A 27,710-nucleotide genomic window follows, 5' to 3' on the forward strand; every position below is an offset into this window, starting at 1 on the left:
TGATTTATAGCAATTCCATTTCTAAATTCCAGGTGAATTTTAAATCAATAGAACATTTGGAAAAAAAACCCCAAACAGCAAATCAAATGTTACTGAGTTACAGCAATGGCCCTTCTGCCTGGTGGATGAACTTAAAATTTCCAAACTTTCAAATGTGAACCTGTTCACTCTGCTCTGCAGTGGCACTCACAGAAGATACTGAACAGCAGCTGAACTTCTTCATAAGGGATATGAGGTTCAGTTCTGCCAGAAAAAAAAAAGCACCCAGCGAGTAATTTCTGAATGACACTGCACATTGTCACAACATGCTGGTGACTCACAAGTTACACTGTCTCTTGATTGTTTATGTCTTCTTTTTTCTGTTTTGGGGTTTGTTTGTTGGGGTTTTTCTTTTCACTGCCACATGCTGTTTTACTTGCAGCACTTCAATGCCTATAAAACTGGCATGTAAATATTTGACAACTGCAATACAGCTGTTTTAGTTACATCAGAACTGTGTACTGGAGGTCACTGCACAATCAATAACAAAACTAAAGCTCATCAAGTAGAATGAATTAGTTTTTTTTACTGAAAAATAAAACTTTGTCAGTATCAACAAAGCTTAAAGTTGGGAAAAGAAATATTTCATTGAAACCTTGATTCAACTAACATATGTGAATTTGTAATTCCAGCTAAATATCAAGAAAAAAACAAAGATCTATTTTACACTAATTACTATATCCTTCTGAGGAAATGATATAACTATTTACTTCTGCTAGTAGAGCCTAACTTTGAAGAATTTAAAAGTCATGTCTGCTAAATCCTTTTCCTCTTTACTATAGCTCTCCCTTTACAATTGCACTGCTTGTTTATTTGAAAGGTGCTCTGTGATGATAAATGAGTAGTAACAAAGTGCTACTATTTCAACAAAGTCCTTCTAAGTCTGATATTTTAGAGTTTCAGTAGATGCAAATGATACTGAGATTAGAAAAGCAATAGGAACATGCACAGAGATTTCTAATGGAGGAACAAAAGATTTTTTTTCCCTCACTGAGATTCCAGAAGCCCATTTCACCATGAAGTTCACTATTGCTTTTGTTTTTCTCTTTGTTTTTCTCTGGTACAGCCTGACTTTTTGATCTGCTTTTTTCTAGGAAAAGGTAATTTTACTGGTCATGCAAAAAGCTGCAGTCATTACTCTGGTATTGACCTGATGCACTAATGGCACTGAAAGCTGGGTTTGGGATCGTTAAACACCGAGCCTCTTAAGTGGCTTATGATCTGTGTTTATCGATAAGACTGGGGAATGATTTAGCAGCCACATGCCCAAATTTTGCTTAGATATCTCTGTGCTGAACTGCGTTGCAGATTAACTCTTCTTGTAGCTATAAATATTGTATACAATAAAGCATTTTCACTGTCAGACTATATATTATTGTAAATACAAAGTGAATGGTTTATTTCTCAGCTGCTGAATTCAAAAGTTTTATACTTCCTGAAAATTATTCCTCTCAGTTCAGGTCAAGTGGGAGCTATGGAAGCTCACTCCTTGAGCTGAGTCTATAGGGCCGGTTACTTTAAATACTGTTTTGTACTCTAAATTTGTAGCTGTTACCCAGTTTTATGAATACATTTCCTCATAATGAAATGAGCTGGTCAATTAAATCGATTATAAAGGTTACAGTGAGTTACAATGATGGGCCTTTTGTTCATCAGTCCATACTTGTACTTTATAATGCAATAGTTTTACCTTTCGCTGTACTACTGTAAACTCATTGGAATATAAATTCATTTTTAGAGAAGAGTGGGAGGAAGCATCAGTATAATCAGCTTTCTTTCTGACTTGTTTAAATCTGGATAAATCTTCACCTCACATTTGTTACCCAGTCAACTGTACTGGTATTTTTCAAGAAGAATTTTAATATTTCAAAGGGTATGCATTACAAAAATCATCTTGGTCTCAATCAGATTCAAAGGACACTAGCTGGCAAATGACTTTGAGCTCTAATTAAATTCACTTACATCTAAGTGTGCTGACATAAAGCTAAATGTTTTCATATGCTACTTTAATCATTCAATTAATCAGTAATCTTAACTGTTAATGTGGTCATGTTCTCCGTCACGGTAATTTGCATGAACCTGGAATGAGATTTGCCTTGTTAAGTCGCCTGTTTACGAACTGTGGAATCAAATCTAAGTGTAGTAAATCCTTTCAGCCAGAAGAATTGTTGATTGTTCTACAATCAATAGAGTAACTGTGTGAGTCATTTGCTTAATTAATGCAGCTTCTTTGATTGCTAAAGATTTTTTTCTTTTGCAGGATATCTTCTTCCCCTTTAATTCTTAAATAATTTATTATTTTAAATTGGAATGGTTGTTGGCTTTGCTCAGTTGCAAAACTCAGATAGGTGTTCTCTTCATGAAACCTTCTGGACTTTGATTGAAAAGAACTGTTAAAAGGACTGGGGAAGCACAATGATGAGATTTATAGCAGACACAGACACAGTAGTAAAGTAAAAACCCTTTTGTCATTTTTTGCTAGATATGACAGTAGGATTCACGGAGGGAGTACAGAGTATAAATGTAACACAGTGTCATTACAAACAGTCAGATAAATTGTGTGCATTAACTAGGAGGAAGAGTATCACATAAAGCCTTTTTCTTTAATTATCTCAATTCTAAAACTCTGTCATGGGATGTTTAGCAAATATGACTCTCTGTTTCAGATGGAATAAGATCCAAATTTCTTCTGGTTTTCCAGTTATAATTTTTGGGTATCAAGTCATTTAAACAGGGCAACAATATCTAAGCCTGTGATTGAAGGTATAATTAGCATTGTTCTGGTTCATCTTATTTGATTTTCTCTGGCTTTTTGCTGTGTTTCTGGCAGAGATTTCTGGAAACCACATGAGTCTTCTGTTGATCAATGTCCTATCCTCTCCAGTATGTTCTACTTCTGAAGAGAATGAAATGCAAGCTCCTAACAGGCTTCTCTCAAACTTTCATGTGAAAAAGTAATTTGATCTTCAGAGAAAATGAGCTTAAGGTGAAAGAAGGACAATTGAAAGAAATCTGCTTCTAAATTGCACTGACTAGCCAGGGTCCTCTCTCATATTCATCCACCACTACTGACTTGCTGCTAAAGGAAAACCTTGAGAATGTTGTATATTTTGTGACTAGGCCTCTTGTCCCATCTTAACAAAAGCACTTTTAAATCACTCTTTACACAACTCATACAGGCTTGGATGTAGTATCAAGTATTTTTATCCAAAGCTAATGTACAAATATTCAATTTTAATTTTTTTTAATTTATTTTACACAGGCTAACAGCACCTAATTTCTGAGCACTCTCTGGGCTCTCTGGCAGTCACAGTCCCAACTCAGAGATTTTCACTGCTGGGACTAAGGCCCCTTCCCAGTGGGTGGCTCCAGTGACCCCACAGGTGCCCACAGGACTCCCTGCACACCCCACACTCACACAGTCAGACCAGGTTTCCCCACCCAATCCAACCCAGCTTTCCCAGAGCAGAGCCTCAGATTACTTTTTCCTGTAAAGCCATTTATTCATGGCACAGCAACACAGAAACAGCCTGAGCTGGTGCCTCCAAGCAGGACCCTCAACAAAGGAACCCCTGGGCTTTTGTACCCTCACAGTCTCTCCTCACACAAGTCTCTCTCTTTCTCCTGACTCCTCCACTCCTGCTGTGTCTCTCAGTGTCCATCCACCTGCCTGGCAGCACCCAGCTTTGTGCCCTTTGCTGCCCAAAGGGTTGGCAGTTCATTGTCTGTTCTCTCAGGCTCCCACCCGAGCTCAATCTGCATCTCAGTGTGCAGCTGGCAAACTGAACTACCTGCACCAGATTTATTCCTCAAAAGTCCAAATCTGTTCTTTCTTACACAGATTTGCAGCAGCTCTACTCTGATGTTACAAATACCCAAAAGGTTCAGGGTTACATCTTTCTCAATAGATCAAGTATTTACCTTGGATGCATTTTTTTATCTAAGAATAAAATAAAAAAGAAACATCTACCAAAAATCTAATATTGTCTCCTGGTCAACTAAACCAAATAAAATAACTTAATATTCAGGCCATATTCATGCACGAGTAATAGCAAGTGATATTAAATATAAGAAGCTATAAAAATAAATTACAGAACAGAATAAACTTTTAGCCAGAACACTATAAGCTATGGTTTTGTTGGTTTCTTTTAATTTGCTTTATGCAATAGGTAAATGTTAATCACTTAATAAATGTTACTGAAGAATTTGATGATATATGTAATTAGTGGGCATAATGTTTCTTGATCCTTTAGTATTACAAGACATTTTTCAACAAATTATTTAAATATGTCCTTTAGTGTACTAGTTTGGGATTATAGGTGCATCTCTCGTAATTTGATTTGAACTTCAAAATAAAAAAAACAGCAAATAGAATTCCAATTGTATTTTCCTGATCTTGATGCTTTGCTGTTGAACTCAAAAAGTTCAGTAAAATTAGGCGTACAAGCTTTATTAGACATCTGCTGATATTAAGAGAAAGACTGGCTTTTGTTCTACCTGGTACTGGATTGGTATTTATAAGTAAACTGGTTTATTCTATCAACGTTAAAGTAACCTCAAGTGTTCTGGGTTTATTTTGTTGTAAGTGCCAATAGAGCTTGGCCACCTTGCATTTTTCATAAAATCATAGCATGCGTGGTAAACTCCAGTGTATTCCTGTTCATAATGATATTCAATCATTACTGCACATCCTCTCTACCTTTTCTGTCCTTCTGGTGTTCCATATTCTGTTTCATACAATTCTCAACAACTAGAATTAAAAAAGAAAAACAAAACCCCACAGCAGTCATTGCATCACATAATTGTGTCTGAAACAATAAGAAACATACAAGTAAATTAATTTGATAGCTACAAATATATTTGGTATGAATGATTGCAGGTCATGCCCTGTAACACTGTCATTATGCAGTGTGAGCATAGGATTTTAATTCTTTTGGCAGTGTGGGAATTTAGTTTGGTGTTGACAGGGGAAGCAGCCTGTTAGTGCATGAATGGTAATGATACTTATTCCCCAGCTAGGCCAATAAAAATGACAGGCTAAGTGAAGAACTGCACTGAACCAGAATGCATTTTAAAAACACATTATTTGGTGAATGGGGAAAGACTGTTTTAACATAACAATCATTTATTGAAAGACTTTAATTAAATTGGAACAAAATGTGGATAACTGAAGGAAAGTCTTAGGAGAAAATTGATCATTTAATAATCTTCCATTGTTTTTACAATACTGGAATCTTAGCTGTATAAGAGATAGTATTTTATCCCTTGGGTAATTAAAGAGTAACATAGCTGAAATTGTTGAGATTTCACAGATGTAGAAGTCTTGTGACAGTTCAAACTGAAAAACAGACCTATTTTTCCTCTATTTTAGCTTATGAATTCTGGCCCTCCCTTCCCAGTCATAAATAATATATCCCTGAATGGGGATTAGGTACATCAACCTGAGTTTTCCATTAAAATAATTCATTTTTTTTCTATAAATTTATGAATATTTATCAAGGGATTATGGGTTAGTTACTAGTATTTCCCCTTAATACACACACATGAATTCACTTGCACATAAGTCTGAAAAATGAGGGGTGTCTATCTTGGGACTAGACTGCTCCTAAGCTCCTGCTAGCAAGCTGTAAGGTAAACATTCCTTAACAAGCATTAGGCAAAAATAATCTTTCCTCCCTCCATGTGAAATGTAGACAGGTTCTGCCCGTACAATTTTTTTTTTTTTTTTTTTTTTTTACTTCAACATAAGGAAGCACAGGCAAAAAAACCCTGAGAAGTGCATATGTTATCTGGAAAGGGTCTCCCTGAAAACTGAAAAAGGCTGTAAAGGGCCAGAGCTGTTGACATAGGCTGAAGATGAAGGTCTGAGGCAAAAAGCCTCCAAAAACATTTCAGCAAGGGATGGGAATGAGCTGCCAATAGGTTCAGCTATTAGATTTGCCAAAGATTTGAAACCAAATTAGAGCACTGCCTTTTGCTGATTGATGTCCATGCCAATATGCTACTCTTGAATGTATCATACATGACAGTTGCAGCTTAAACACACTGAAAAATTATAAAGATCATTAAGTATAACAGAATGGTGAATCTTTAATGTTCCTGTTTCTTATGGGAGAAGTACAGTGGGACTCTGAAAGACCAATGACTGATTCTGGATGAAATCTTTTTTCCTCAAAAACAACAACAACCAACCAACCAACCAAAAAAAAACAAAAACAAAAACCACCAAATCAGCACTCACACACACCCTCATACACACAAAGGACAATAATTCCATGTAGTCTAGAATGTCCCTAATTCCACATAGCCTGGCATGTCCCTCAACTGTACTTTTAAGGATTCCCTTGCAAAATTATATTAAATAAATTAATTTGAAGGCTGATATAGGTCAGCATTATCTTATTGAGACCATAAAGTTGGGTTTTTTTTATGATCTAGCTGTGTCTGTTCAGACTGCAGAGTAGTCTGAGTGGCAGCATAACATAACGTTTGAAATTTTTCCATAATTTCAATATTTGTCACCAGTCTTTTGTCAAGTGGTTGTTTTAATGTGTTGATATCTATCTCAGAGACAGCTGTCATAAAGTATTCCTTGAGGAGACAGTGAGGCAAATTGCATCATAATAAGATGATCTGTGGACTATTAGACTTAATTTAATTTCAGAATAATAGTCTAAAACTAGAAGTTAGATTCTTTGCATGCAGTTGGGACCTTGCTTTTAAATATCTGTCCAGTTGTGCCTTCTCATAATGCTAAAGAAAGTATCATGTCCAATGGCTTAGAATTTAGACTGTAATTGACATTTTACTTTTGTGTTCTTCTGCAGATAGTAACTTCATTCTTGCAAATGCTCAGGTGGCTAAGGGATTCCCCATTGTTTATTGCTCTGATGGCTTCTGTGAGCTTGCTGGATTTGCACGGACTGAAGTCATGCAGAAGAGCTGCAGCTGTAAATTTTTACTTGGTGCTGAAACAAATGAGCAGATGATTCTTCAAATTGAGAAATCATTGGAGGAAAAGACAGAATTTAAAGGAGAAATCATGTTCTATAAGAAGAATGGTAAGTCTTTCTTTCCTGTTCTGCTAGTCCCAAAGAATGAAACTTAGCATAAATGAATATAATGTATAATGTTCATTTCTATGTCTGATTTAGTGTGTCTACCATCAAACCTAAAAGAATAGATTTGAATAGTGACAGTTGGGTACACACTGGGGCCATGTTTATATTAGTATTATTGATTTATATAAGTATGTTACAAAGCTGCATAGAAGAAATTCAAAATCCTAAACTGCATTGCAAGACTATTATTTGCACTCAGTATGACACTGCTTTTTCTGCTTTTTCTTATATTGAAGTTTTTATCCCTTACTGCTGAAGGTATAATGAAAATATTCATATTCACCATAAGGTAGACAGGCTACGTAAAATTTTCAATCCCATTAGTAAAATGCTGGGTTGGTTGAATGAGCCAAGTGATTTCTTCTCAACAGTCACTACACATAAACACAATAATAATGATTTTCAAAAAATGGAAAAGTAACATTTATATTGAAGTATGTATTGTCACATAAAGAAAATTTCCCGGCATTAAGCAACCCTCTAGACTGCAGAAGAGTTTAAGTTGCACCACCAAAGCTTTGAATCCTATGGCAAGGCATTTATAAGGACAACTTCATAGTCAAGATGTATGAGCCATGGAAGACAGCAGCCCATGATGCACACTTCCCAGCTTCTTTCATTTATATCAGGCTCTTTAAGTGTACTTACTCCACATATTCTTGTTGGCACATTCATGTGATCTTCAGACCTGTGACGCTACATTTGAGATGCTGACAGGATTTCAGCCAGTGTAATGGGAACCTAGTAATCCACAGGCTCCGTGGATCCATGCCTATTGAGTATCACTCTCACTTTTATTGTATGGCTGGAATTTATGGGCGTATGTCTAGACCACATTTTTCTCATAGATTCTACTTCTGTCTTTATTAATTGCCCTTCAGTTATTATTATTATTATATACTTCTAAAAAGTTATTTTTAAAAGTAAAACCTTCATAGTGACAAAACATTATTTAGACAGGAGAAGGCTAACTAATAAAGGAGAAATGTTGCTTATTTGGTTTTTGTTCATCATTGCTGCTCTTCACAGTATAAAAGTTTGAAGTTAAACTGGAAGATCCTGCTAAATGCTCCCTTGTCTTGTCTTTTTGGGGAGGCTTGGGGGTGGCTGAGGATGTTTGCTTTTGTTTTTTAGCATATAGAAGAGCCTCTCATCGTTTATTGAAATTGTTTCAGGCAGGTTATTCAAATAAAGTAGGTCCAAATTGCAAAACGTCTGAATTTAGGGGGAAAATTATTTTAACCTGGAAGGATAAGAGCTGCTTTTCTCCAGTATTGTATAGTGATAACTGGGCATGGTAAGAAGAGATATCAATGTATTTAAATTAGAGAAGTAAAGCTAAGACATTAATTTCATTGTCTTTGCCCTGAATGATAAATTGTGATTCCTTTACATTATGAAAGGGTGCTTCAAACTTATAAAAATATGATTAATACAGGCAGAAAGAGACTACAGGTCAATTATCAGAGAAGTAGCTGAATCACAGATAAACAGATAGAGAAAAATTGTTGCAGCTAAAAGAATTCTCCCTATCCATCCTACATGCATCCCTGTGTATAATTTCACTGGAAGCCACTCCAATACATTTTCTGAGTAAGAATAAATTTCCCAGACTGCCTATTATGTTTTTCATTTTCATGTATTTCTGTACCACTGAGAAACAGAAATGAATAGGCATTAAAATAACAGGAGACTTTCTTGTATGAAAGCAAAATTTATCTTAGAAAATAATCTTGGTTTTTCAACTGAGCTGTAAAGTGCAGGCCCTAAATGGTAAATCACCCATTTTACCTAAATGTTTTGAGTTTGGGTTGGGTTTGACTTTTTTTTCCAGAGGAAAAATTCAACATCTGAAGTTAAGCTTATTCAACTTTGTCAAAGAAGAGAGAGAGAGAAAAAAAGATGTCTTTGTGCAGTAAAAGGTTTTAAAAATACTTTAAGACATAAGAACTTTGGGAATATCTCTGAAATGATTGTGTGGATATAGTTCAGTTAATCTGATATAGAAAAGAATTGTCACTTGGGCTGGTGTAATGCCAGGAACATAGGTCAGTGGGAGACAAGTAGCTAGCAATGTCTATTTATCACAGGGTCACAGCTAAGTGTCCTGTTAGGACTTGGGCTGTAAGAGGGGAACCACTTTTCTGGCTTTTGTCTACTATTCAATACAGCTTTGCTCTGTAACTCCAAGACAAAATGAGCATTTTCAGGCCTCAGGGATAGTTCTGAGCTCACAGAATAGACTTCTTAAAGTCTTAAAAGTTAATAAACATTATGATATAAAAGTACTATGTGGGACGTGGATATATGAATACAATAACTTAGTCTTGGTTTGTTCTCCTGATTTGGTCTAAAATGTAGATTCAATGTGTCTTGTTTTTGGGGCAGACTTTCACGGTTACAAAACTGAATATGCATTGATTCCTTAATTGTCACATTTTTCAGTATTTTAAATTTGATTTAAATTTATTTCAAAGCTGATTCAGTTTTTATCATTAAATTAAACTGTTCATTCTAAGCAAGTAGTTGTGATCTGAATTTAGTATGCTTGAATATGGGCTTTTCACGATTATTTAACCATCATTTAAGAATTCACATAGCATCTCTCCTCAATAATTAATAGTTAAAGGAATGATTGCTATAACTAAAGCAACTCCAGCAATCCACATGCAATCCAATTCTGAAGTGACACTGCAGCGAGAGTGGTGTGCAAGGGTAGGAAGCTGAGAAAAGGGGATTATCTGTCTGTTGGATGAACTGCAGTATTTCATTGTCTGTCATTTGGGTTTGGATTTCAAGAGAAGAATCATCTTAAGCAGTTATGCTCTGACCAATCCTTCTGAAACTACTAGAAGTGGACGAGAACTTCTTTCTATGTTCTCATTTTGGAATTTTAATGAATTCTTAGAATAGGAGAAACTGCTTATACCTTCTCATCCTGAATATTTTCTGCCAAGTTAGCACAGAGCAGTATTAGAACTATAGCAGCAGCTTCAGAGAGAGATGTCTTTTGAAAATTTGACTCAAAATACACTTTTCATCATAGTTTTAGTATTTATTTTGGTTCCTCAGTCAGTTTCTTGGTTTTTTTTTTGACAGAGCTATATTAGATTCTTGGAGACAGTCAGAAAAGAAAACTATTAAAAGACAAGGAATTTTATGATTGTTGCCTTCTACAGAAAGTTTTGAAATTATATTGCTTAGGAGCTGATTTTTTAACTTTTTTTTCTGTTGCTATTTCTAAATTTTCTTTAAAACATCTGCAACAAATTAAGTTGTCAATTATGATAATGGAAACGCAAATTAACCTTTCAGAATTCAAGTGAGTTGTGAGAAAAATGCTCACTCCTGGATTTCTTGTTTAGAACAAGCTAAAAGCAGTTGGGCAGTATGATGAGGAACTGTATTTAAACAAAGCCTTCTTTGTCTACCTGTCAGACCTCTGCAGAAATTTATCAATAGTAAGTACAGGTAGTTAAATGAGGTCTTCACATTCCCTCAAACTGAAGTACAATTAAGCAGCTGTGTGGATTTTTTCCTTTTCTGTTATAGCCTCAGATAATGGTACAATAAACCCTGTAATCAATAACTTAGTCCAATCTAAGGTCTCCGTCTTTAGTTGCTGAGAAGGTCATACCTGGGGTCCCCTATGGCCCTATCAGACTTATTTCCTATGTCTCCAAATTAGTTTTGTAGCATTTGAGAAGATGTCTGTGCTTACACACTACCTTTTAAAACATGCAGCAGGTCCACAGACTTCCTTCATTGAAAGGAAATTGGCCTCTTTCTGTGTGTATGTGTAAGTTGTGTGAAACAAAATGTAATCAGCAGTGGCCACTTCTGATTTATGGATGTTTGAGAGGCTTCACTGTGCACATCACGTCTGTGCACCCCAGGAAAAGGGCAGTTTGCACAAGCCTTTGTGAGGAGTTAAAAATCCCCATGGAAAGAGAACTGGAGAAAGTGAGGGTTGCTGGGACTGTCTTTACAAGCTGCCTTAGGACTTGGCTGCAAGCAGAGTTTGCTTTATCAGTGATAGTGTACCAGGACTCAAGGGACATTTTGTCATCTTCTATGTGTACATTGATTTAAATGCTTTCTGGGTTATGTCTTAGGCATGTGCCTCATAGTTCTTGGTCCCTAAAGGCTTGGTAAGTAAATTGTAAGGTCTGGAGGATATGATATATTTAATTTCTGTATTTATTTCTTCATTTATCAAAAAGTCAGTAAGATTAAATCAAGGTATTTTGTCTCTTCTAATCACTGCATAAGAGTATGTATTTTGTTAAGTCTATATCCTTATCTGGAAGGTCAGGATTAAGGTATTGTTCAGATGGGCAGAGTATGAGTGGAGAAAGGGTGAAATTCAGACAGTCTTACTGAGTTACTGGATTCATCAGGCAAAAGGCAGTTTGAAGTCTGGGTGTAACAGTGTTCTCACATGAACAGCAATGACAGCCACAGGCAAATGACATACGGCTCAAGCCATGAGATATCATCCATTGCCTCTGCCATGTCTGTGGGTGAAAAATATGGCTAGAGTATAGCAAAGGCTCCATGACATCATTTATATTTAAAGCATTCCTCGTGTAAAGCAAACAAAAAAGCTTTTTTTTAGACAAAGAGTTCAATGTTGTTTAAAATCATGTAAAAATTAACTATAAAGAAATTGATGGGAAATTATTTTTTTTTTAATGAGAGAAAATTGAGTTTTCCTCAAGCTGCTCTCCTCTACAGAAGATATTTTTCTCATTGCAGAAATGATATCTGTTCTTTCCAACTAGAATTTTAAAGAAATAATTTTAATGGTTGTCCAAAAATATCCTATAGCATTTTGAAACATGGGAGTTTTATGGTACCAGTTTAATATTGTCTCCCTTCTTTAACAATCTCCTAAAATCCACCATGTCTTTTGAAAGTTAAGCACAGCAGTAAGAAAAGAGGCATTTATTAGAATTTTCTAACTGCAAAAAACATATTTCTATGCAGAGACCTCAATTTTCTAGTGACATCTACTTACTAATGTAGAGGAAGCCCCTTGACAAGTTGCTTGACAGAGTAGTTTGTAACAATGTGGCCTCACTGCTGCTTCACTGCTTCTCTGCCTTAAAAGTGTCATCTAAAAATAAGAAAGCTAAAAAGCTTTTGTGGTAGGCTTGCTCACATTTTCTAAATTATAGTTCAAAATACAGGAGAAGGGAAATAAAAAAAGCAAGCAACACTGAAAAATTAATCTGAAGGTAATATCTAACTGCAATTAGCTGAGCCATAAAAATAATTTGTAACTTTATAAAAGGAATGGAGTTTTTTTCTTCTTTCTTTTTATGGTTTTTTTTTTCTTTTTTTTATTATTTTTTGGGGGAAGTGTTCTTTTTTTCTTTTGTTTTTTCCGTTTTCTTCATCCATTTTCATTTCCCCCTTTCATATACCTCGTTAATCGCTAGGAAATTTCGTTGATTTTGGGGAAGTTTTCCTCTTTAAAAAGCAGCAGGGAATACGTACAGAAGGCAGGTCCTTATTTTCCTCTGTTTCACAGAAGAGGGAATTTTTGTCTCCTTTTCTCTCCAAACCCTTCATTTGATTGACCCATGGCTTCTGATGAAAGGTAATATGTGCCTCTGAAATGTTTTGATGTTTCAGAGACAGTCCCAGCTTCTGCAGCAGAAGAGGAAGACAGAGCAGGCCTGTGCTCCTCTGCAGCACCCTGGCTTAAACTCTACAGAGGCCTGGGTGAAGCAGTCAGCAAAAGCCTGAGAGAAAACAAAACAAGGGGAAGACTTTCAGTTAGAAGGGGGAAAAAAAGGCAGCAAAATCCCCTGTGTGCAATGTGTTCTAAACCATCTGAGATACTTTTCTAGAATTTAATGAGATTTCAACAAGACTGCAGCTTACTGACAGTGCTGATATTTCGTTCTGGTGGCATTCACGGTGATATTGGCTAATAGCTTCTTTCAGGAGAAACATGATGTATTAAAAGTATAATTCACTGAGAAAAGACTTGTTCTCCTAGAACCACATTGACACGTAAATAAATCTGTATGAAATTTTCCTGTTACTTGTTACATTGCTACAACGTGATGCCCTTCACTGCCAATGAATGCAATTAGTGTTTCCTCATGGGCACCATAGGCTTCCAGCTGCACCTGATATGAATGGCTGTTAGTCCTGCTGAATGCTTTTTTTTTCTGGGTTTTTTTAGTTTTGTCTGGGGTTTTTTTGGGGTTTTTTTTGTTTGCTTTTTGGTTTTTGGGTTTTTAAGGTTTTTCTTTTAGTTTTAAAAAGATATTTCATCGTGCTACTTTCTATTAGTCCATTTTTAAGAGGAGGTATTGGTATTTATTTGGCAGCAGGATGTTCATAAGACATCAGACAGTCACTCTTCAGCTGTTCTTACAATTTTGTGGCCATGCTGAGTCTGCTACCTTTTATTTCTATGAGCTTTAAATCAAGCTTCAGCCAAAAGTTGACTTGGGTCCCTGTGTTTCATCATGAGCTAGGCTGTTTTTTGGATAAAGAAAGCTCAAAGTACCGTTCCACCTGATGACTCTATGCCTCTCTGCTGCTGACATTTCCTTATTTTGTCCATGATCCCTAAATCCACATACCAGATTCTCATGCAGGCTTTTTGCCACCTCCTGTTCTGACCATTGCAATGAGCCCTTGCTTTGGACCCATAGTTTTTTGGAATAGTGGTAGAAGGCTCATGTGAGTACTGTCTACTGAACCTTCTCACTGATTTGGGTAGGGAGTTGCAAAAGCAGTTTAATTTTATAGAGCAGTTAAATAACCAGAAGGTTTAAACCTACTGCTTTCCATGTGGTGGGGTTACTATAATTTGTTTCATTGGGCAGACTCAGAGTCTGTTTACAGCATGTGCTCACATGGATTCAAGTGGTGAATTGGGAAGATTAATCCTCTCTGCCATGTTACATAATTGCTCAGTGTCTGTTTCAAAACCCTTCTGTACAAAAACCCCAAAACTGGCAGGATGGAATTATCAGTTCAGATCCATGACTCGACTCCTTCTCAAGTCCCAGCTTTAGCCCCTTTCCTTCCAGAAAGTTGCCAAAGGAGTGCATACGAAGTGCAGGTTAAAGTTCTTGAATCATATTCTCAACAGAGACTCCTCAAAATTGCTGAAATCGTCTGATTAATATTAACAGACAAGACTAAAATAATAGAGAAGGATTATAGAGCAAAATATTCTCTGACCTAAACGTGTGGAAAAAGAAGTGCAAAATAAATTGATCAGTTCCTAAAATGTAGCCTTGAAATGTAAGTGGATAAGTAACAAGCAGAATCCCCTTTTTCTCTGTGTCATGTCATAAAGCTTTAGAAAGCTTTATGAATAAGCATGAAGTTGCAGCCAGCACCTCTCCTAGTGCTGAGAGATCTCCCATCCTGCAGAGTCCAGGCCTTTTGTTTCTAGGAGCTGCCACTGCCAGAGACATCAGAGTGAGGGTCAGAAAAATATTTTGCAGATTCTTTTGTTATATCTTTATCACTTGTTTTTTGAAACTAAAAACATGACATTTTTCTTTACAGGTGTAGCTGTCTGTTTGGAGATTGCAGGGATTTTGCTTACAGAAAATTTCATGTCATCTTTGAAGTCTCTCTTTCCAGATAATAAAATAATGAACTTAAAAGTAAAATAATGTGATTTGAAAACATGGCTATGTTTAGGTAAATGTGTGTTTTAACTTCTTCAGATGTGAAAATATGAGACACAATTTCAAAATAACAAATACGTGTTTTTTCATATGTTTATATCTGAAAATATATGCAAATATATATACAAACATACATAGATGTGTCTGAGAGACCATCCTGTTTTAAGAAGATTTCTTGCCTTCTCTTCAAAAGTGCAAGTTTTCAGTAGGCTAAGAAATCATATTTACTACTGTGATTACATTTACATGTAGACTCTGACAGTCGAAAAGAAATAAGGACCATAGGTTATAAACAAGTTTTAACAACAGATTCAAAAATACAGTAATCAATGGGAAGCAAATTTGGTTTATTTGGAAATTGCTCAACTGAAAGCAATGATGTAAAGACTAGATTGCTCAGGAAGAATTGAGCCTGAGTATTTCTGAAGCAGTCTGTATAAAGATATTGAAGAAACTGTATTTTGTTTTATTTTCTGTTTCTTTTGTTTGGTTTTGTTGGGTTATTTTTCATTTTAGCGATAGATATTGTATATTTGTTTATATAAACATATATTCTCAATTAGTACTTTCCCAGGAATTTGTTGACAAATGCTGAATGCCTTGCACTAATATAACTATGACAAAGTAATGATCATTGGAAGTGAAGGGAAAGTAAGTTGCAGACTGATAATGTTTATGAGTCTGCCCTGAAGCTTTTTGCATTTAAACAGAATGCATCTCACTTACCTAACTGAGTTTTTAGATAATCCTGTGTGTTTTGCTAATTGCCATAACTGTAACCCAGTAAACGTATTACATCAGGAAAGTACTTATCTCCCTAAATGTCATTTTCTTTTCTAATCTGGATGGAGATAGGAAAAGGAAATTAGAGCAGACAAAAAGAAAATAGTACATTTAAGGATGATGTCTCTCATATTGCATTAAAGGCATTGCTTAGCTCTCTACTTTTGTTCAAGGAAAACTCAGTGTGACTAGAAGATTTTGAAATGGTTTCATTAAGTAGGAAAGATAGTGGAGCTATACAAGGAGAGACCAGAAAGCTGAATAAACAAAGCTGAAATGTAGATGTGCTGGAGCTCATAAATTAGTTCGTATAAAATGTTCACTGCAGACTGTACCAGCTGTTGGGCTGTTGCATCCAAAGACTGTTGCACTAAGGCTGGAAAAGATGTGCACTCAGACTAGGAGCTGCCATAACACTGACAGACTGTGTCCAAACAGTGATAAACAGAAACTTTGGGGTTGTGAATTAATCTTTTCTCTGCTTAGCATTGGCAGTCTGCAGGAGAGGAAAGGATAGGAGAAAAATGTGCTGAAAAGGGTCTTCTTTTAGAACATCCTTTCCCTCTTTTCATCTCTCCATCATGGCAGTGATGGCAGAAAAAGTTAGACATGCTGGGCAATATGAGGTGTATGACATATGAGGCACTGAATTACTTGGCAGTAGAAGGAACAAAGTATAGGTTGAAGCTGGGAACAGAAAAAGCTGGGAAGACATGGAAGTGTGGATTTGCACATCTCTGATCAGATGTAACAGATTTTAATAACTGCACGTGGTACTCCATGGGGTATATAGAGGATTGGAGAGCTGTTTTTAACAAGTTTTAAATCAACTCCACAGGATAAATAATTCCTGGTTTATTCATACTGAAATGAATAAATACTAAAAACAATTTTTACTTTGTTATTAAAGTATATACTATCACCTTTCATGTAAAAAATTCTTGGGATACATCTATATTCTGGTTTGAGAAATAAATAAATTTTGGAATGGATCCATTTTGGATGCATTAATGGATTTTAAATCCATTTTGTAATGTATTTACATTGACCGTTAAAAATTTTAGGGAGACTTACTTCCAGGATACAAGCATGATCTGGTGGTCACACAGAAGTAGGGGAAACAAGTCCTTGAGTCTTCTTTACTATTTGTATGAAAATGTTAACACAACCACCTACTCCCATATAAGTCCGTTTCATGATAGCCCATATGAGTTCTTGGTTTTGCAATATTTTCTAACCCAAGAATGTCACTAAGGTATAGCAGACAGGCTGGCACCTGCAATAGCAGAATTCAAGAAAAATAAATTATAGACTCTTTTAAATTATAAATTTGATTTCTGTGGAGATGATGGAGATGAATGAGGTGATAATTTGCTTAAAGCAGCAGAACTTTGCATTAGCTTTGTTAATTGATCATTGCCAAAGTTATGATATTTACAAAAGAGCAAGTGCTTGAATTTATAGCTACACTTTTTCTTGCAGCTCCTTTCATTTTTCTGTTTAGTTCAGTTGCAATTTTTTGAGCATTGTTTTCTTTGCACTTTGCTCTCCTCAACAAAATGTTGACATCTTGTCAAAACCACATAACTTTCAAAATTATATGATATCAGTGAGGCTGGGAATCTTTGGCTAAACTAATGAAAGAGAGAGTTTGGTTTCCTCAGACAAAGTCTTTGGCATCCTTGTCTGCCAGTGTTGAAATGCACACTTTCTGCAATGGAAAAGCAGGAATGATCAGACTCAAATATCTCTGGTGTTGTGATGCATCCAGAGGCAACTTTATTTTGCTAATAATTAGTAACCACCAATGAGACACTTTTGTAATGCTGAGGATTTTGCATCAATTTTGTTGACAAGTTATTACAGCTATCTACATGAAAATATTTTTATCTATGTCTTCTACACAAATCCCTGGAAAAAGGGTGATATGTTTTAATAGTTTTCTTTAAGACTTGATTTTCATCTGCCTAAAAGAACATTTAGTTTACTAAGTCACCTACTTAAACAAAAATAAATATTCCATTTTTATGGTCTTATGAAGCCTAATTCTGCCCTCTTATGCATATATATCTTATTATAACTATTCCTTGAAGACCTATTGTTTTGTGCTATAAGATTTGTATATCTAATATGAAAGCCATTTAAACTTTCTTTCTTTCTTTCTTCGGATATTTGGGTTCTTAGCATAGGAACCATTACATTTGGTTAATTTGATATGTTATGTGCAGATTCAGAGCTTCACAAAAGAGCTTGATCCTCCTTGCTTGTACCACAGAGAAGTGGAGATAGATCACAGAAATTTGTGCATTTGTTATTTCTGACCCCTGAGTGAAGGGACAGTATAAGCCAGTCAAAAAAAAGGCCTTAAGCTTTTCTTCCTGGAAAAAACCACTCCCAGATTGTCAAGAGCAAAAGGAGACCATAGCTTTGCATGAGTGTTACTCATTCCAAGTATTTCTTAGGTATATGAATGGCTAAAAAATATTCAAGTAAAACTTTAACAAGATGGGTGCAGAGTTTAATTATTTTATTAAACTTGCTGTGCATCATCCCACTTCATATCTCTATTATGAAACCTCTGCAAAACCCAAATATCCACCAAGATTTTTCCATTCTGAGTATTTCATTGGGCTGTCTGGGGTGGGCATGACTAAAGATTGCCTGTTATCGTACGGTGAGTGCACACAGCTCATCTAGAGTGCTAATGGTCTCAGCCTGTCCCATGGCTTAAGCAAGCCTTATTTTCTAGTGAAAAGAATGTTTGGCTTTGAAGGCTATTGGCATTCTAATGGCAGGGTTTTGTATAAAATCTCCCTTTTAAATGCCGTGATCTGTTGACCCTTGTTTTGATTTCAGGCTGAGGACAGACTTCTAGCTGTCAAAACGAGGAAAGGTAGAAAGGGCGGTTGAGAGAGTGACCATAAAGCACTCTCTTTTTTATGTATATATAAAAGGTGGACTATAGCCAAATTGCCTTGTGATAAGATTATGCTTCATTTGGTTTCTTTTCTCCTTCCCTGTGATGTGCTTATATAAGCCTTGAGGATATTAAAATATATTTTGACCCTTCACTTTATAATGCAGGAGAAAGATTAGACTCTTTCTCTAAGAGTGGTGGCTTGAAGCAATAAAAAGAGTCTGTATATAAATAAACCTCCAAAAGAAATTTCTTTGAAAGACGACTTTTGACAATACAGAAAACCTTTGTATGCACCATCTGAAGCACGGAAGGAATTTCTGTCTCACAGATGAGTGCATTTAAAAGAACTGTAACAAAATAGGGCACCACTTTCTTTGATGAGGAGAAAGTTCTGCTTTTGGCTTACAGAATTATGTGATGCTGGCTTTCAGTAAAAGCTATGTAACAGATTGCATTGCAGTATATTTTTCAAGAATGCTCCTCAATAGTGAAAGACACAGCACTTCTTTCCTTGGCAGAATGCAACCTTATGTTGACCTAGTCCTGACCTAAAACAGCTCATCTCATCTAGTCTGAAGACATCGTCATAACAATTTACTCCTTTCAAAGAAAAGGCACAAAAAAACAAAAACCAAAAAAGAACCAAACCAAACCAAAAACCCAAACAAACAAACAAAAACAAGCATAAAACCCCCAACAAACAAACAACAACAAAAAAGACCCCAACCCAACAACAAAAAACCCAACCACAAACAAACAAACAAAAAACCAAACAAACATACACACACACACACACACACAAACACACACACACACACACACACAGAAATACCACACCAAAAAAAACCAAACAACCAAACCTGAAACCAAACCAACAAGCTTAGGTTTAGAACTTCTAAAGATTAAGTGTATAAATACAGCCAGGACTGCCAGCCCATCACACAGGGCACTATCCTGGAACCCTTCAGGGGAGAAGTAGCCTGTGCATGTGTTGGATGTGTGTTTTGTTTAGTGGCATAAATATTTTATGTATGTTTGCTTTGCTTAGCTTAGTCAAAATATTTTCATTTATATTAATAGAGAAGAATGAGAAAATATAATGAAAGGAAAAATGATTGAGAGAAACAGCAAGTGAAATTAAATGATGACAGGATGTGGAACAATTTCAGTGACCAGTGTTCAGTGACAAGTGTTCACCTATAAAGAATTCAAATGCACTTTGATTAGACCAAAGAACAAATGCATTAAACCATTAAATGTTAAACAGATTTGTCTCTATTTCTAATGATGACCATCTTATAATAACTCAAACCTACAAATCTATAATTTCAGACATTATCATAACTGAGATAGATTTCTTTGAACATGGCTGAGGTCTACAACTTTCTTTCAGAAACAGTGTTAATGGCTAACATTTGTGTCTGTGTGTGTAGAAAAGACATGAAACAATTGAAAAGAGAAAGTAAGATATGCTTCCTCTCCTGGAGGAGATTGAAACAGCTGCTTGAAAGACCATTGCCACTGCTGGTGGAGTTTAGAAAAAGGAGTTGAGAGTGATTTCTTGCCCACTCAAACTACTGGTAGAATGCAGCCAGAGAGAAAGTAATTTTGCAGTAGGAGTTTGGCCAGTTTAGAAGTTATAATGGTATTTCATAAACACCTATAGTTCTATTTTTAAGCGGTAAAGTTTCTTAATGCTTCTTCTCTTTGAATGGACCACTTCAGATTGAGAGAGTGGTGGCTCTCTATAACATTTGACAGTAATGCTGCTGAGCAGCTTTTCCCAGAATGGAAAATTAAAGTGGAAGAAGGAATAGTAGAAATGTCTTCCTTCTGATTCTGACATCAGTTTTACCTTCTTTTAAAAGGGCATATTTTCTTCCTTTATCTTCAACCTAAAAATAAAAATATTTAAACCCAGAATAAAGCCAGTCTGCTTCTTTCCATGTTTTCTGTCCTCCGGTTTTCTTTCGTCCCTTTCCAATGTCTCTCTGTCCCCTCTGTAAATACTTTAAGTGGAAGAGTTACCAGAGTACTGAACTAGTAATGTTACTCTCAAAACTGCCTGTGTGACTCTTGGGAAATTTGATCAGGACAGAGAGGACCAGATGGATTTCCTCTGAAGCGTATTTTTGTAACTTTGACTGTGATGGTCCTTCAAAAGTAAAGCTGCTGTTTCACCTCCCACGCTCATCTATGGTGTTCAAAAGGCAGCCAGGGAACTTCCACTTGAAAATCTAAGTTATAAATCTTAACTGTGACCTTCCTGTGCCCAGTTCTTTTTCAAAAGTGAAAACTTCAGAAGACAACACAGCAGGAAGTGACTAATCTGCTTGCTGTTCCTAAGAGCCCCTCCAAAGCTCAGCTGTTCATTTGGCAGTAGTCAGCTGGGGCAGCAGTTGTCCAGGGAACTAGTCCTGTTTCCTTTTATTAATTAAATAGACCTGTGCTTGTAAATGAATGCTAAAAATAGTATGTTGTGAAGCAGCAGACTGTGGAAGTGTAAAGACATGTACAAAAAAAATATTTTAAACTCTCTAGTGGTGCTTTTATCTCTTATAAATAATATTAGTAGGCTGGTGGTGGATGGAGGTAGTTAGCATTTATACCCAAAACCTGAAAGGGACAAAAGTCTGGTACTGAGCTGAGTTACCCTAGAACAGATGGGATTGGGATCTAGGCTGTTTGCATCTGGGCATTAAATATTTTCTTGTTCCGAGTGGTGTTAATAGGAAACTCTTATGGATGATGTCATGGGAATTGAACAACATATCTTGCAAACAGGACATGTGATGCAGTCAGGGGAAACAGTAAGAATTTATTTTAAGCTGCATAATTATGTAGCAAGTGCAGACAAAGGTTGACAAGAATTGAAAATATTGTCAAACTCAGCATTGTTCAACTTCAGTCTTAACAAGCTGAACTTTAAAGGCAGTAAGGAAGATAGCAGATAATAATTTTAGAGATGATGTGCGATATTATATATCTCATCATCTGTAAGATAAAATTAGTTAATTCTATTTCTATTCTAAGACTGATATCTGATTAGTTTAAATATCTTTGAAATAGTGGAATGATGCTCTGACTATCAGGTCTTCTGTCAAGAGGTTTTAATGAGTATCAAGTCAGATGATTAAGGTAGAATGATTCTATAGCAGACATGAATGCTTCAGATGCCAAGTTAACAAAGTGAAAGCTGTTCCAGGAAATAAGCAACATCAGTTGAGAGTTCAAAGGAAAGCATGGTTTCAGAGGAGTAGAAAGCTTCATTAAACTCTATTAATGATCCCTGTAGATAAATTTTGCATTTAAATTGTGTTGCTTCTGGAGAAAGCAGTATTACAGAGCTTCAGCCAATGATGCAAAGAGATTTACATGAGCTGAACATCTGTGATTCCCTGACTACTGACCTCCTAAATAAGCAGTTCACTTTTTTCCCCCCCTCTTTCTGCTAAAAAACAGCTGTTTGAATTAAATTCATTCTTTATCCTTGCAGGGTCTTCATTCTGGTGCTTACTGGATATTGTTCCTATAAAGAATGAAAAAGGAGATGTAGTACTCTTTCTGGCCTCTTTCAAAGATATAACAGACACAAAAGCGAAGATTGCTGCAGAAGACAAAAAGGAAGGTTTGTGTGAATTGCAAAATCTTTTATAAGAATCAGCATTTATGTTTTTACGAATCACACCTGCATGAGCATTCTCTCTCGGGTACACTTTTCAATGTAGAAACCTCCTACTTTCCAAAGAAGAAATTAATATATGACATGGAATGAATACTAAACTGTCTCATTTTGTTGGTTTTTATTTTATATATATATTGCTGCAGATTCTGTAATCACGGCATTTAGGAGACAGAGTACTTTGTCCTAAAAATTAAATTTGTTTTTATAAACCATGATTTAATTTACTTACTTTCTGGATTTACAGATGTATATTTTGGAATTTGGGAAAAGCTAGACCTTTACAAACACTCCATCTGTGAATCTGATTTCAGCACAGCTCACAGATAAATGAATATATTTTTTCATGTTTTCCAATGAGCAAAGTTTAAAACAGCTTTAAAAATTATTTTGCCCATTGAGAAGCTTATATGTTTTTGTGCCATCTAGTTTTCATTACATTTTATTAAATTATAAGATTTATTGCATCATCAGGATTATCCACTAGTATAAGAAACACATTCTCACTTTTTTTGCTTCTGAAAGGAAACACTGCAATGATTGTCTCATGAATTTGAAAAAAGCTTGTCTTCTGGTAATGTCTCACAACTGCCATAAAATAATTTTGACTGTACAGTGTAATCAAGGTTTGCTAAATTTTGCTAACACAAAGCAAAGTCAGTGTGGAGGGATGTAGGCTTTGCAGTGAGAATTGACTTGTGCAGCAAAGACAGTGAACCTATTCCAGATCTGCATTTTGTAAAGGTATAGTGAAATAACACTTTAGTTTAGTAACTTTTCAGTGTCAAAGGAATTGTTTAGAAAAAGTTTTTCTGTAGACACCAAGAGAAGCTCTTAGAATTCTGTAAAATGTCATTAGTGTTGAATTTTCCAACCTGGTACTACTCTGGGATCTATTTAAATTTTTCACCTTGTGATAGACAGAGTCTTATTGATCTCTTCATATTTCAAAAACTGCATAGTTATGGCCCTTAGAACTCCTTTAGTCCTCATGGGTTTCTAAAGTAGGAGAACAACTAATGTTCAACTTTTTCTGGTTTTAAATATTAGCTTTTTAACAAAAAATTATACTTCCGTTACAGAGATGTGTAATTCATTATTCTTTTATGAAATTTTAGTACTTTAAACTAGAAAATAATATACTCCTTTGTGCTGATGAATACTGATAAATCAACATTTATGCAAACAATATCTGCCATTTCTGTACATCTGGACAAGTAATTTCACTGTTTTCTCACTTATCAAGCCCTGAATATTGAAGAGATTTTTTTTGGTTTTGTTGCATCCTTTCCTTTTTGCACTGAGCATATTTGAAAATTTCTGAGCTGAAAGACTGAAAAAAGGTTTTGAAGTAGTACACAAGAATATTTTGCTACTTTACCTTACATTCAATTCCAACCAATTGCTACCTCTTGAAGTTAAAAAATAAAAATATAAAAAACATTTTACCTTGTTTCTCCTTAAGCCTCAGAAAACCTTACTCATAAAAGTTTTAGGAAAGTAATTTATTAAATCCTGATACGTGGGACCATGTAGGAGAGAGATTGTCAGAACATCTGTGCTCTAAAGGCTAATTATTTACTTACAAATGATGCAAATTTTCAGGATAGACTCAGTGAGAAATCACATTCCATATGCCACTGATGACTTGAAGTAGGTATGTTGCTGATTACTTGCAAAATGACAGCTATTGTTTATCTCATAAACATTTTGTGGCTGTGTGGTTATTTTAGGATGGATTAAGATGGTCTTTTGATGTGGTTTCATGTCAAATTATAAATCTAAGCAGATTTTAACTCCTGTTTCCCGTAGCACGTTCACAAGTTAATACTTCTTCTCCCACTGTGTACTGACACATGAATGCACTCAGGCTGAGCTACATTACACCAGCAAATGCCCATTCAATTGCTACAAGCTTATGAATATTGAAATTTAGCTTTCTTCCATGGTGTATTCTTTGGAGCATCATCCTGAAACTTGGTTGCTCCTTCCCTTCATACTAATTTTAAAACCATGACAATCATTTTATATTATTAACATTATCAAAGCCGAAAGTAGTATTCCGTGTGGGGCTTTGACAAATAGAGTGTTTTATACAATAGAGTGAGATAACAAACAGGATTAAACCATTTACTCAAAATATTTACAAACAATTCCAGCATTTTAATTTCATGTAAATCTAGCTGGATAAAAAAATAAATGTAGTGGTATATCAGCTCTTTTAAAAAAGCATTAAAATTCTCCTTATGCAAAGTGATTTACTAATATTCCACTAGTGAATATCATCTCATTAATGTCAGAAAAGAATTCCCAGTACAATCTATGCAACTCATTCAGTGTCTGAAATTTCAGACTGGTTAACTTCCAGAAGTAATTGGTGCTTCTTTACTTAGACCACAGCTACTATCAGGCATGTAGGATGCGCCTTGTATTAACAAAAAATTGAGCTGGTGTTTCATTTAGGTGTATGAAAAAACCTTTTTCATGTTCAGTGATTGATTTAATTTTGCAAAGATTACTGAATTTGTCCTTTCAAAAATCAAATAATTTTTAAGCCTGGAGTTGAAATTAGCTGCTGCTATAAGGTAATTGCCATTATGCACAATTTCTATCACCTTTTTAGCATATCTCTTGAGGTTAGTTTGTGTATGGAAGGAGAACCTAGATACAAACATTCTCAGTACAAAACTATTCTGCCCATGCAAGGCCCCTTTATCAATGTTTTCATCTCAGTCTCTCTCTTCTTTTTTCTGCCCAGAACCAACTTTTATATTTTCTATGGGTCATGAATAGTCATATTCCATCTCCCTTTAATTTCTAAAGCCCTTAGAAAGCTTATCTAACAAAATTCTTTCCTCCTAAGTCTGCTCCTTTGGCATTCCACCAGCACTCCATGGTAGCACAATCTCACTGATTATGCCTCCAAAACTCTCCTCCAGACTCCTGCTTCCTTGGGTCTTTCCCACTTTTGATTTCACCTATTTCTTCTGTAAAATTTTGTTCTCCTTGTACTTTTAGAGTGACACCTTCCTGAAGTTTGTCTCCTGATTTTATGGCCTCTTTATTCTTGTGCCTTGTATATTTACTCTTGCAAATCTCAGGAACCGATTCTGTCTTTGATTTTCTGCAGACATTTTCTTATCTATTTTATCTCATCTGTTCACACAACTTCAGTTGGTCCTTTGTGCCAATGTGCCTTGCAAAAGTCCACTTTTTACATTATTTTCCTTTACCCAGCCCAAATGTCAGATGTCGTCTGTGACCTTTTCTTTTGAATGTGTCATTCTAAATACAAATTTAACAAGGTTTTCTCGCTTTCTGTCTGTATAAAAGTTTCCAATGAAAAGAGCCCTATCAACCAATGGGAGGAGCAGACTCTGTTCTAATACTGTTATGTAAGGAAAATGGAAAAACCCATGCCTGAGAAGTTTGGCAGGCTTTAAGAAATGGTATGACAAGCAGCAACTTTCATACTTCTTTGGTTTGGTTTGGGTTAGGTTTTAAGTCAATTTGCCAATATCCTTAAAGGCTTCAGTTTTTCAGTATTAATAATTTGCTTTCAACAACACATGTTTGCCCTACTTGTAAGTTTACTGTAGAAATACATTCTGCTTCTCATATGCTTAATAATATCTGTAATAATTTGCTGTTGTGAAAAGCAACTCACCACCTATACTTCCTAAAACTAGGCTTTTTAATCAAATTGATTCCTTCAGGACTGTTTCTTAAATTGTTTCATGGGAGTTTTTATCCTGGCCTCCTAGTTTAAAATGAACTACTTTTTGGCAAACTAATTAAAAGTTCCATTGTCCTTTTGGAGGAAAAGTGATTAAACTGAAAATTCAGTTCTCTAGATCTGGACTCTGGTGTGGTATGGCTGGGTCAGTGCTTTTTCATTTCAGCCCATGAACTTTCTATTAGACACTAGAACATATGCCAAAATTTAGCGGGAACAAAGGATTTCAGGTAGGAAAATAAGAAGTTAAACATTCTGTGACAACTTTCAGATTTCCAATCTGAATGTATAATACCAATGTGTTATAACTTAGGTTACAGAGATGTAAAATTCCACTGCTAAATATATATATATATATAGTCTCTGCTAAATGTATAGTCTCTGCTAAAATTCCCCTGTTTGACTCATTCTACAAAGTGTCCTTTAGTCTTCATTGGTAATCTATTTGCTTTTGTTTTGTTTTGTTTTTATTGCGAAAGTTTTGAACTCTTTGTTTGAAAACAATTATTTTAGGACACATTTTCTCAAATTTATTCCAGAATTATTATAAAAAATGTGTGCAATATATAGTAACCACAGGATCACATGATAGTTGAGGTGGAAAGGCATCTCTGGAGATTATGTGGTCCAAAATTCCCTTCTCAAAACAGGGTCAGGTTGAATGCATTGCCCAGAACCACATGCAGATGTGTGCTGAATGAAAGATAGAGACTCCAGAACTTATCTGGTCAGTCTGTTCCAGTGTTTGACTCTTCCCAAAGCAAAAAAAAAGTTTTTTCTTAGACAGATTTTCATGTTTCAGGTTGGTCTGCCTGTTGGCAAAGATATCTTGACCCTCAAAATAATGTGACTTAAAAGTTGGGCTGCATCTTTTGCCACCACAGATTAAACTAAGATGTATGTTATGGTTAGGCTAGCTGGCTTTTTCTGGCTTCTTAGTAATCCTTATGTCCATATGAATTTCTAAGGAGACAGATTTATTTTGATTATGCATCATTTGTTGGAGGGAGGAGTTGTTCTTTTCAGTGCGCCAGAAGTGAAATACCATGTGCCAAACATTTTACATTCCAGATTTTTTATGTTGAAAATGTCTATTTGGAGCAGAAATGGTCTCTTGTTAAAAATTCTGCAATGTGCACTTTGATTTATTCTGCTTAATTACTGTCTCAGCTACTTCACGATTGCTCAAGCTACTGAAGTGAATATTCAGGAGACAATTTTTCATTTTAAGGCTTCTTACACCTGTCAGGAGGCAGTATGTTGAGATGGGGAACATAAATACACAGTCACTTGGATTTACAGTAACCAAAGCAGTTAAAATTTTTTTCAGGAAGCATGGGCACCATGCAGTTCTATCAATGGAGGAGGTGGGATAGAAGCAGAATTTTACCCCAATATTTCCACTGCCCAAAGGAAGAACATAGTGAGGAAGCCTTTATTCTGCAATGACATCTTCTCTAGGATGACTTTGCTGCTGGCTCACCATCAAAGTAAGAAGGGTCTGAAACTCTTCTGCCATCAGTAAAGATAAACTCCTTTTCCCCTGGTCTGTGCATGATAACTTAAACACCTAGGGGATAAAAATAGAGTTGCCTTTCTCTCCTTATTCCTTTCTGCATTTGTGAGCACGTAGATGCTCTCCCTCTCACCTTTTCACCTTCTTATTCAAGCAAATAAGTTGTATTTGAGCCTTGAATCTTTAGAGACATGTCAATCTTTGTAGCCCTTGCTTTGGCTTTTCACCGAGTGTTAAATGCAT

General features: G+C 35.7%; 1 protein-coding gene across 1 annotated transcript in view; it reads left to right on the top strand.

Moving 5' to 3' along the window:
- Positions 1–27,710, top strand: part of KCNH8 (potassium voltage-gated channel subfamily H member 8) — a 177,318-nt gene that overhangs the window by 49,718 nt on the left and 99,890 nt on the right. The window contains exons 2-3 of the mRNA XM_085051068.1: positions 6,867–7,100; positions 22,030–22,161. Of these exons, the coding sequence (XP_084907194.1) occupies positions 6,867–7,100; positions 22,030–22,161 (366 nt within the window). The remainder of the gene's footprint in view (positions 1–6,866; positions 7,101–22,029; positions 22,162–27,710) is intronic.

Source organism: Lichenostomus cassidix, chromosome 2, assembly GCF_008360975.1.
Source record: "Lichenostomus cassidix isolate B80296 chromosome 2, HeHo_3.0, whole genome shotgun sequence".
NCBI classification, from domain to species: Eukaryota; Metazoa; Chordata; class Aves; order Passeriformes; family Meliphagidae; genus Lichenostomus; species Lichenostomus cassidix.